At 36.6% G+C, this 12,750-nt stretch overlaps 1 protein-coding gene across 1 annotated transcript in view; it reads right to left on the bottom strand.

Annotated features, from left to right (window-relative positions):
* Nucleotides 1–12,486, bottom strand: part of C5 (complement C5) — an 88,358-nt gene extending 75,872 nt beyond the window's left edge. The window contains exons 1-4 of the mRNA XM_039234608.1: nucleotides 12,422–12,486; nucleotides 8,249–8,441; nucleotides 5,472–5,634; nucleotides 1,819–1,889 (exon numbers count right to left, since the gene is read on the bottom strand). Coding sequence (XP_039090539.1) covers nucleotides 1,819–1,889; nucleotides 5,472–5,634; nucleotides 8,249–8,441; nucleotides 12,422–12,486 — 492 coding nt within the window. The remainder of the gene's footprint in view (nucleotides 1–1,818; nucleotides 1,890–5,471; nucleotides 5,635–8,248; nucleotides 8,442–12,421) is intronic.
* Nucleotides 12,487–12,750: the final 264 nt, after the last annotated feature.

The raw sequence follows: 12,750 nt of genomic DNA, 5'->3' as shown, positions 1-12,750 counted from the left end.
CTATTCGATTCCAGAAGGATCACATCAACCCCCCCCCCCGGCCCCCACCACCTCCATTTAGTTTTCCCTCTGATCTCATGTGTCATTTGCCCTACTGTATAATTTGTTTGGTTTATACTCTGATGTGTTTTTGTCCTGTAGTATCTACTCAGTATGTATATCTATTCCTCAGCTCAATTCTTGGGTTCCAGATGAAAAGGCTCACAGTTTTAGGACAAGCCAGCCCATGCAGACCCACTATTCACTGGTAAAGTCACACCAGCTTCCTGGTGACTGTCAACGCCACTCTTACTGGCTTCCTCTCCTCCCCCTCCTTCAGGCAGTGGGAGAGGCCTCTGTCTGCATTTCTTCTGCTGCTGAGACCACACCTCTCCCTGTACCTAGGTTTCTGAGCCCAGTGTGGGGTTCCCTACTACACATCCTTTCACTTCTACTGGAGCGGTGCTCATGGCTACAAACTTCCCTTCCACCTTTCCCCAGGGGCTCGCTACAACCTGCCACGTGAACTCTCAACTTCCAGGTCTGGTTATTCAAACCTCTGGTGCCCTATCCTAACTTTCAAATCTTATTGACCCTTCTCTTGCCAGGGATGCCTCCGCTCTGGAATCAGATTGCTTTCTCCTATCCAATCCCATTCACCTCTGACTCTGCTCTCTGTTGCTCCTTTCTAGCAACCCACCCATGTCTTCTCCACTGTTCTTAGTTCTGCTCATTGTTGCAGGCCTAGTCCAAATCTCACTGCTTCCTTGACCCATCCCTTGGCCTTCCTAATCTCTTTTCTGGACTACCAGACTACAATCTTTACCAATAGTTATCAGGCACAGTCTTAGCACACGCTGATGTTTCACAAGTAATTCATTTTAAAATAGTCAGAGGTTAAAGTTTGTTAAAAGTTTATGATTTTTGTAAGCTATAAATCCTTCAGAGTTATCCCTGTACATCACTCCTTTATACTTGTGTTCTGGTAAGGTTTTCATCTTACAGGGTTTTTTTGTAGGAGAAAAGGTGCTGCAGCGTACAGTGAAAGGCCATGACTAATATACCTACTGTTAATAGGTGAGTGGTTATTTCCTCACAGAAGTTTTGTAGGGCTGTGATACAAACTGGGTAAGACCACGGGAGGCATGTCTTCTGTTATGCATGTCATGGCTGATAAAGGGTTGAAGACTGCCTATCCTTACTTATCTCATGGTTTAACACCATTTTTCATATGCGTTAGTATGTGACTAAGCTCTGGGTTTTTTTTCAATGTTTATTTTGAGAGAGAGAGAGCAAGTTGGGGAGAGGGAGAGAGAGAGAGTGAAAGAGAGAATCCCAAGCAGCCTTGCCATTGCCAGTGCAGAGTCTGATGCAAAGCTCCATGTCACTAACTGCAAGAGATCATGACCTGAGCTGAAATCCAGAGTTACACACTGAACTGACTGAGCCACCCTAAACTCTTAGTTTCTTAAGTGTAAGTGGCCCATATTATAATTCTTTATCTTGAATGGTACAAACAAAAAATCTCATATGTAATATTCAGTTAATGGTCAATCAATTCTTAGTGATTGATCAATGCTCTTTAAGAAAGAAATCATGAAGGATATATTTAAAGGATTTAGCTCAAAATCACAACTTGCTGAGAGTTAATTTTCATGAGTTTTTTTTTATACATCTATTGTCGAGGTATAGACTTACAATGTTATACTTACAGAAGATGTTCAATAACCATTTACCAAATATTGAATGAGTTAGTGTGGGGTTAAGGCAGAGTTATAGAACAGTATACCTAATGCTGAAAATGAGTTAAATTATTATTTAAATAAATAACATACTTACTATGTAAGTTAAGACAGTTTCTCTTCTGGCTGGCTTCAAGTCATCATTCAGTGAATAAACTCTAACCTTTACTGTAAGAATAATTGATATTGTCAAAATCTATGTTAATCACAAGGGTATTTTGATTTTTTACAATAATCATCCTTAAAAGAGATGACTATAATTAAAAAAAAACTCAATCACAAAAATCAATACATAAATATACATTTTAGAAGAAAGAAAAAGTTAGTTTACAGACATGTACATTACTGAAGATTATTTTCTTTTAAAGAGAATTCTCTTGGATTTCTTTAAAAAGCTACTTTTCCTAGTGAATGTAAAGTACGGGTCATTTTGTTAAAATGTATTTCCATACAACTTTTTGGGAACACACATTAGGCTACTGTTTATCAAGAAGTTCATAGTAAATAAAAGAAAGAATTTCATAGTAATCTCTACCATATGGTTATATGGGAGTATAATATATTGTCATACTAGAGTTGAAGATTTTAGTGGAAAATTAGGTAGTTTGACTTCAATATTACACATTTTTGCACTTACAAAAACCAACAAGGTCCCCAAAGTATCCCTTATTGTTGCTAAAGGCAGCTTTGAATTGTATGGTATTGTTAGATTCATTGAGCCAGATCCTACAATTGTTCTGTCATTGTTAAATGTTTAATGGCAAGGGCTCAAGAACAATTAGTTCTCTTCATTTGTTTCCATTAGTTAATAGATCTCTGCCTTTTAAACAAATGCATCTGCTTAGAATTGAACTCTTAACTGCTTGAGACACGCTGGTCTAGTTCCTTCCAACAGGACATACTGTAATTTCTCTGATGTTCATTTGCTGATGCTCAAATCATTTCATGGCCAAAACCTTACCCACAAAATAAAATTGAACTGGAGTCATCATCCTTTTAAAGGGTTAGTATCACGCAAGCCTTATGTAGACATAAGGAGCCACATTAAGCTCTCTAAAATTGGTTTCAATAAGGTCAAAGCAAAAAGTTCAGTAAACCCCCCCCCCCCCCCCCCCCCCCCCCCCCCCCCGCCCATACACGCTCTGCTTTCCCCCTTCCTCCATCCCTCTCCCACCTCGTGTCCTCCCTCCTGTGTGAGGGACACACCCAGTTCAGCCCGAGTGTCACCGGGATGCCGCCAGATGTAGTATGTCCCACACAGTTAAGAGTTCAGACCCTGGAGGTCAAAACTTTGGTTTCACTCTGGGGACGACCACTTCCTAGCATGTCCCGGAGTGGGAGACTTAATCCCTCTGTATCGTAGTTGCCTCATCTGTGAAACAGAACCGCTAGTATCCGCTCTAGAGAATTGTGAGGGTCAAATGAGACAAAGCTTTTGCATAGCCTGGCACATAATAACTACTCAACAATGCTTATTATTTTTATTCTAATATTATTATTTCAACAACTGCTATTTATCTACTTTTTAACCTAGTTTCTAGATTAGAAAATTAATCTTGTCCTTATGGCAACAGTGTATTGGAGGCAAGATCAATAGGATTCTTTAGTACCAAAGATAATGGTTTATTAGGTTTTGGAAAAAAAAAAAGTATTGAATGCCTTCTATGTTGTAGACACGATGCTAGACTTGGAGATAGGGCCGTGAGACCAATCAGACATGGAGTGGAGGGTAGAGCGAACACATGATGTCACAAGTGTATGTGCAGTCCAGGGTGGGAAGGGCTACAAAGACACTGCCTGGCTTTCTGGGAGCACAGAGAGGGAGATCTCTGAAGCAGGCATGGAGGTCAGAGAAGGCTGCACACTATGCATGAGATGTAGGGATTGAGAAGCCGTTTAATGAGGTAGGGGGCCATGCATGTACCAGGCAGAGATATATGGGCGTTGATATGGGTGGGAACATAGTGTGAGAAAGCAGCTGGAAAGAGGTCAGTTTGCCTGGTTTCCAGAGATGAGGGGGAGGGGAAGGCAGGACACAGGCTGTATGGAAATGAAGGATTTTGGTTAATATTCTAAAGTCCTTAACCTACAAAGCCTTGAAGGCTTAAGCCTTTAGCTTTAAAGATGCTTACACTAAAAATCCCTCAAGGATCTTCAGATTAAGACGTTAGATCAAGACGTTGGATCAAGACGTTAGAGCTATAAATAACAAGATGTAATCAATTTTAAGAGAATTACTTTTCAGTAATTCTTTTTCTTCTTTGTAAATAAGGCTTTGTGCTCTTCCACAGATCAAATAGTAATGGAAAACACTCCCCTAGTGCTTACTCTGAGCTAGGCACTGTCTTAAGTGCTTTACCCATATGAATTCACTTACCTCTCCCAACAATTCTGTGAGGTAAGTTCTATTATTATCTCTATTCTACAGATGAGGAAAGTGGGGCTCAGAGAGGTTGAGTAACACATGCAGTGTCACAGAGCTCACAGGAACCTAAGCTGGGGTTTGAACTCAGACAATCTGGCTCCAGAGCATCTAATCTTCTAAATTAGTCCTTTGATATAAGAGGAGGACAAAGGCAAAGATATGTTTGTTTCTAGGTATGATTACGTTTCAACGGGCCTGAGCTTTACGGGCTCTGTGTACATGCTAAGTCCTCTTCTTGGGGTCAAGGGATGCTACTAGTCTGCCAATGACAATCTGTCTAAGCTGACAGCAATATCCCACCCTTTCCAGGCCTTTCCTTTCTGAGTCTGTCCGAATAGGTACTCCTACCACAGTGGTCGTGGTTAGGCCTGTTCCTTCCTACTACTGTCATCACCAACATCAACCAAAATTAGCAAGTATGCACTGTGTGAAAAGTGCTTCCCAAACACTGGCTGGTCCTGCTTCCCTTCCCCCACCCTTCACCAATAATAGCATTATTGAAACTCCATAAACTCCCCTCCCACTGCAGTTCTCTTATAATTCCATCTCTGATATACTCAAAAGTTAATGATGGCGAGAGGGAAAGACAGAGGATTCAAATGACTGCAGACATGTGACCATATTTGAGTAGGATTTACACTTTTTTGAGTTCTACTTTTGGCTCACTGTGAAAAAATCAAGTCATTCATCAGTCATAGAATTTTGACTGCTATCCTGCCCTTTCTCCCACTAACAGAGGAACCACTGATATGAAGCAATATTCCATTGGAAACTTTCTTAGGTACAGTCCCTTAGAAAATTAACACCCATATATTTCTGTGATCTAATTTCTTCTTTGCTGAAACATCTGATTCCCTAAGGTTGGATTTGTTTCCTGAATTTGAGGAATAGCTCCAAAGTCAAAGAAACTTTTTAAAAGTGAAAATGGCTCTGTAATAGATTATTTTTCCATTTCCAAAATTATATTTGCAGTTACATCTTATACTTGTTTAATAAAGAAGATATAACACAACATGTCACAATTTTTTAAAAAGCTTTTTTCTCCATGGAAATAACTAATGGGGCAGATAATAGAATGGTTCATTTTGCAATTTCCATATGAATTTAAAATTTATATTTAAACGGTTTATTTAGTAATTTCTATGTAAATTTTAAATTAAAATGGTATTTATAAATGTAAAAGTCATTTGGGAATTGAGACTCTTGATCAAGTTGGAAACTTGTCTCCACTTAATTTCAAGTGTTAAAAAACTCTACAATATAATGTCAATCACCACCCCTACCCCCATCTCCACCCCTAGAGGAAGAAGCATCTTATATCCTACCTGACTGTTGTGGAGTGTAAACAGGTTTGTCTGTATGAATGAAGAGAAATCCATTGTCATAGGTTATTGGCACTTTTTTTGATCTTGAAAAATGCTTTGATACAACTTCCAAATACACATGTGATGCTGGATTCTGTCCTCCAGACAAATGTTTGGGTTGTATCTGTTAAAGAAAATGTGGATGGAATAGGGTATAATTTTTAGGTTATAAAACATGTTGATTTTCTTAGTCCCAATGTCATCTCAATAGCACAAAAAAATGGGTATGAGTATTTAACCATTTAAAAAGTCGTAGAGGAGCCAGAACACTGAATAAATTTTTCCCGAAGCCTGTCACTGTCAAATATCATAGACAAGATTTGGCTTGAAGCAATTAAAAGTTTTTTGGTTTCCATGTTTCCTAATTTTCATATACATTTAGTAAAGCTACTGCTACAAAAACTTCTTAACAGTTCACTTCGTCAGCTCACTGGATTAGCCCATGCTCTCCACTTCCTCGGTGCAACATCCTACCTGGTGTTCAGGACACTTTGTACTCTATCTCCATCCTTCTGCTTGGGTTGACCTTCCTGCTTTCTCATTTAGTGTATGTAATTGTAATTATACACTTTACATATATTTGCCACAAATATAATACATAAAGAGTAATAAAAGAAAGAAAAGTGTTTCTATGAAAACTCAGGCTTTGGAAACATGGGATAAAAGTTAATAAAAACGTGGGATAAAGCCAACAGCTGTGGAATTAAATCTGTGAGAGCACTGTCCAAGTCTGGAAGACAGTAAAAACCTATAAAGACTCTGCTCTCAGATTGTTTTACAAGTCTTTAGGTTCTTTCTTTGCTTTAAAGAAACAGAAACTGTAAACAAAGATGATTTGTTAAAGGGGCAACACATAATAAATAAGATTTGACACTTCGACCAGGACACGCATGCTTAAGACCTTGGCACAACATCAAACAATTGGCAAACAAAGATACGTTGTAATGCAAAATTAAATGCAGAAGATATGCATCAAGTTTTATGATTGCCTACTTAATCTCCTCTTTCAATGACCTATCTTAAGTCTGCATGAGTCACGAGCACTGTCTATGATGATGTAAACGTTCAATATCTACATTGTCCAATATGGTAGCCGCCAGTCACATGTGGTTTTTTGAGCACTTGGAAGGTGGCTATAGTGACTGATGAACTGAATTTTTTATTGTAGTTAAATTTGATTGGTTTAAATTTAAAGGTAACAGCTACACATGTGTGGCCAGTGACATCAGAGTGTCTACTGAAATTAATTGGGAAAATATTTTTAATTCTTAATAAACCTGGTAAGTGTAAGTATTTAAGAGATTAGAGGATTTGCAATCAAGAACATTGATGAGGGGCACCTGGGTGGCTCAGTTGGTTAAGTGTCCAACTTTGGCTCAGGTCATGATCTCGTGGTTTGTGGGTTCGAGCCTCGCATAGGGCTCTGTGCTGACAATTCAGAGCCCGGAGCCTGTTTCAGATTCTGTGAGAGCCTCCCTCTCTCTCTGGCCCTCCACGGCTCGCATTCTGTCTCTCTCTCTCAAAAATAAATAAACATTAAAAAAAAATTTTAAAAGAACATTAAAAAAAATTTCTACATTTGGTTACAATTTATTTAGAGCAGTGTTTCTCAAACTTGAGTAATGTACAGACCCTGTTTAAAGGATAAAATGTTCTGGAGGACTCTCAGTGCTGACTCTTAATTATTTATAATATAATAAAAATTTATTTTTATTACAATGTTACTTAAATATGTAAAACCTCAGACTAGGTGTAATCTTATCCTTATGAATTTTATATAATTATAAAATCAAAACAAATTTACAGAATACATTCAAACTACTAAATATCTACAATTCTCATCTTAAACTCTTTTTTATTTTTATTTTTTAAAAGATTTTATTTATTTTTAAGTAATCAATTAGGGCTTGAACTCACAATCCTGAGATCATGAGTGCACACTCTACCAACTGAGCCAGGCACCTCTCTAATCCTAAGCTCTTTTAAAATTTCAAATTTAATTATTTTTTAAAGAGCTCACTTTAAAAAAACGCTGGTCTAAATGAGCCTCAGAGCACCTTCCACATATGGTTGTCTTTGATTTTTTGGTTGTTTATTTTTGAATTTATATCAGAATTAAAAACAATATTTTGAGTATGAAGTAATTTTTAGTTAGAATTTTAAATAAGAAATGGTTAAAAACATTACTCTAACCAAAGTACACTACAATATCTTAATAGAAGGAAAAGTTATTTGATGTAGAATGTTCTTTGTATTAACTACAGTTTGTCAATGAAAGCTGTTCACTTTAGTAACCGATAATGTATTTGTTTTGGAAGCTATAATTGCAGAATATTGGAATTCAAACTAACAAATGTTCAATGTCATTCCTGGGGTTTTGCAGACAATGCATTACAGATCAAGATGCATATTCATATTTTGCAATTTCCTTGTAATGATGATTTTCACAGTTAACAAGTATTTTCACTTCATTTCCAAATATTTTTGCATTAGTACAATTTTATTTTACAATACGATCATTACAATTTACATGCATTGCTCAAAAAACAGACACAACTCTTCAACTTAGAATTTTCTGTTTCATCTACATTATCAGGGGTGACTGACATCATTTAATAATTACACAGTGGTGAGTGATAATAATTGGCCAAATCTCTATATTATCAACATTCAAAGTTGGTACACATTTTGTGGCGACTATTCTGTATGTATAAAGAAAATGAAGGATAAATACATACTGTTAAGATTGCAGAGTTTTGGAATTTATTTTCTGTGGATAAAGTAACATAGCTTGAAGAGTAACTAAATTTTTTATCAGGATAACTTTTAAGTGAGATTGTTGCATCAAATGCTTCGGTGTATCCATAAACTTGAATTACAATATTTTCAGATGCTCCAACATGGAATATTTTTGGTGCTGAAATGACATATCTGTTGAAATAGGGAAAGAGAAGGGCCGATATCTTTAGGTGATTGCATTTTGTTGTATTTCTAATTTTTTCATCTCATTTGAGAAGTTCAGATCGGCACATTTTCTCAAAAGTGATATTTTTAAATCAAAGTTTATTAGTGATTTATGATAATTTCAGCATAGTTTCCAAGAAGAAAGACTTGAGAAACAGCTGGAGATGTAGCTAACACTTAGAAAGGTACTAATAACACTTTCCCTGAGCTACTGCCACAAAGAGAGACTTGTAATGCTGTTGACTGAAATATGTACCTAGGGTCGTTATATTTGCTCAATGAAGAAAAAAGGCAACAAAGGAACCAAGGATTGAATTCCAGTCTGTCCTCTACTGGCTGAGTGACCATAGTAAAGTCACCAACCCTTTCTAAGACCAAAATAATTTACCTGTGAAAATATCACCTTTTTACCAGTTTGCAGTAAGGATGCAATGAGGATACGTATATGAAATCACTAGCATGCTTAGTATCCAATAAAGGTTAAGTTTCATTTATTTCACTAAATGAGTTAAAAGGGAGTAATGTTAGAAGCACTGTGTGATACTATGAGTGGATAAAGAAAAGGATATAACAAAGGTGAGCTGGGGGAATGCTTTTAGAAATGGAAGTAATGATGGAGGTCTTTGAAGAATAGTAACAATCATACAACAATAATGATAATAACAGTTAATTTATGAGAGGCTGTATTAGCACTTTTATACAACTCTTAATTTTTACAACAGGCCAATGATGTAGATACTGGTATTATTCCTATTTTACAAGTGAAAAGAGGATAATTTTCCAAGGTCACATGGCTTATCAGTGAATGAGGCAGAACTTTATATTCAGGTGTTTCTCTCAGTCACTAGGTGTATAATTGAGGTCGAGTTTATAAGCTATGTTCACAACCATGAGCTATTCCCAGTTTTGTTTCTCACATGGTTTATACAAGAATGCAAATGAGTCTATATAAGTTTTTGAAATAAATTTTTAAATGTGTGTATTTTCATTGTTTTATTAAAAGAACACTTACAAATATAAACTAGGTTATTAATTATATTTCATGAAAGTGGCTAATTTGAATAGTGAGAGGCATATGTGCTATTACACAGGCAAAGAGAAGTGTGCTTCAACCCAAAAGGTCATAGTGACCGACTAATTCAAGTGGCCGAACAGGCCTGGAGGCCACCTGCCATGGCTCCTGGAGAATTATTGCAGACCCTTGTCTACAATATGACGTTTAAAAAGTCAGAAAGTCTTTAGTAGCAATGAAATTAATTTGGAAGCAGTTAAGTCCTTTTAAAGCATCTGGCAGTCTCCTATATGACAACTAATTTGAAATCTCTTACAGACAAATTGTAAAAGAGGGAAAAGATCTCCAGATTCCCAACCATCATGTGAATTCCTTATACGCTTATCCAGGAACAGTAGAAAATGAGAAAAGTTAAGCTCTGCTGATAATAAGGTACAATTCCTGAAATCTGTGCTAGGTACTGTTTTAACAACTAGATAGATAGATAGATAGATAGATAGATAGATAGATAGATAGATATGTTCCCTGTGTTGCTACAACCACTCTGTAAGCAAGGTGTTATTATTACTCCCATTTTACAGATGAAGAAACTGATCATTTACTTGCCAAAGGTCACACAGTTAAGCTCCAAAATTAGTAACTGGACCAAAGTAGTCTGTTTCCTGAATTAACAATTTCAATTGCCATACTTAATTGGATTTAGCAAGAGTTTTACAATCTGAAAAATCTAGAAAAAAAAAGCTATTTTAATTTCAGCATTCTTATAAGTTTTATCTTTTTCAGTTTAATATTATCTTAATTTTGAACTGTCTATGTGGCAGTGGTGGTGGTGACAAAACTTAAAGTGTTCAGTATTTAGAAGTCCCTATGATGGCTTTGGAATCACCCTTCATACAGATGCTGGTCTCTATTGGTTTATCAGTACCACAATCTAGTCACATACAAAAATCATACTTAAAAATATATCCTACTTTTCTTATTTTCTTTCAATAGTTTAAGAGGATCAGGCCAGGCGCGCCTGAGGGGCTCAGTTGGTTAAGTGTCTGACTCTTGGTTTTGGTTCAGATTTGTGAGTCTGAGCACCGCATTGGGCTCCCCACTGACAGTGCAGAGTTTGCTTGGGATTCTCACTTTCCCTGCTCCTCCACTACTCTCTCTCTCTGTCTCTCTCAAAATAAATAAATTAATTAAAAATATATCAAAAGAAAAAGAGGATCAGGCCACTGGGCTTGCAGAGAGGCAAAAATATGACTTTGGCCTCTACCTGGAATGTTCTTTCCCCAGGTATTTGCATAATTTACTTCCCCTCACTTCCTACAACTTTGGGGTAATGCCCCATCATTTCTGTACCATCTGACTCTATTTTTTTCTTCTTCTACTGATAACCACCTAATATTATTCATTCATTCATTCATTCATTCATTCATTGGTTCATTCATCCATCGTTATTTGCTTCTCCCAGTAGAATGCAAGGTTTATACCACCTACTACATCCTCAGTGCCTATCACATGGTAGGTGCTCAATAAATTTTTGTTGAATCAATCAATCAAATTAATTAAACTGTTTGCTATCCTGTAAATGGTACACTGTCACTTTTTCAGAGACAGAGAGGAGATGCTTATTAAGGGCCAGTACAATGTAGTAGAAAGAATTCAGTCCTAATTCTACTACTAATTTGAAGTCACTGCCACTTGTCTTTCAAAAAGTAATATATAAAAACTACCTAGGGAATCAAGTGATTGTGGCCATGCGAGAAAATCAGACAGGGTGGGAGAGTGTTGTAAATTTATGACATCCTGAGTATACATTTATATTTATAATATATTTTCAATACTTATGTATATATTTATGACAACATCAAAAAAATCAAAGTGCTAAAAAAATCATCCTTAACACAAGTCCTGCTTTTGTCTCCCTCTAGCATCATGATCTTCCGCAAGTCACTTTCCCCTCTGTCTGGGTTTATCCTTATATGAGAAATAAGTAGGTTCAATTAGATACTCTCCGGTTCCTTTTCAGTGCCAAAATGCTATTTCTAGCTACACAATCAGTATTTTTATTTATTTATGTTGAGAGAGGGAGTTAGAGTGAGCACAAGCTGGGGAGGGACAGGGAGAGAAGGAGACAGAATCCTAAGCAGTCTCCACACTGTCAGTGCAGAGCCTCACCAATTAACTGAGCTGAAATCAAGAGTTGGACGCTTAACTGAGCCATCCAGGTGTCCCCAAAATCAGTATTTTTTAAAAAACATTTATTTATTTTTGAGAGAGCAAGACAGAGCATCAGTGGGGGAGGGGCAAAGAGAGAGTGGGGACACAGAATCCAATGTAGGCTCCAGGCTGAGCTTTCAGCACAGAGCCCCACACGGAGCTCGAACTCATGAACTGTCAGATCATGACCTGAGCTGAAGTCAGATGTTTTACCGACTAAGTCGCACAGGTGCCCCAAAATCAGTATTTTTAAAACATACTTTGAAATGCACAATATTTCTATGACACCAAAATTTGTGAAGAATAAATTCAGAAATAATTACAATAGTTTTTCAAATCACAGTATTAGAATTGATCCCAAAGAAACGTGTGCTTTACTATGTATAGTGAGTACATGGGACATACAAATAAAATTATGAACTAAATAGAAATAAGCAATCAATGGCAAGAAAGTTTATTATCTTGATTTTCTGCTCTTCTGAAGAGAAATTCAAATAATCACTTATGTAGATTTTTTAAAATAACAATCCCATAAAGCTGCTGTGTTGTAAGCCACTCATCAAATCAAAATGTTTCCATGACTTTCTCATTCAGAGATGAGACTATTCACCAGATGCTCTGGGAAGTAGAAAGTTATTTTCAAATTAACACCATCTATTGAGCTTATTTTTCACTCATCACAACTAAGATGCATTGATAAATGAAGATGGATTCTTTTACTTACGTTTGTTCCTGTCCCCAACTTTTACCCAAGAAGATTAAAAAAACAAGTATGCCCCAAAGGCTCATGGCTGGAGGTATCAGTAAACCATTGATATAACCTTCTTGAAGTTACTCTCCTTTTAAATAAACTGAGCTTGAAGAATTTGGGTAAGTTAGTTTACTGGTTAATTATTAATGTCAGAAAGAGGGACTTCTAAGTAGGAAAACCAAAATCAGAACTGAAACACCCTTTAATGCCCAGATGTAAAGGCAGGAGATATTTTAGAAAGGGATTTACACCTAGAGATGTATTTTGATTAATACAAATAAGGAGATTCTAAGATGGGAATT

The sequence above is a fragment of the Hyaena hyaena genome, unplaced genomic scaffold (genome assembly GCF_003009895.1).
Source record: "Hyaena hyaena isolate Hyena2069 unplaced genomic scaffold, ASM300989v1 scaffold_90, whole genome shotgun sequence".
In the NCBI taxonomy this organism is placed as follows: Eukaryota; Metazoa; Chordata; class Mammalia; order Carnivora; family Hyaenidae; genus Hyaena; species Hyaena hyaena.
This window is presented reverse-complemented; position numbering and strand designations above follow the sequence as displayed.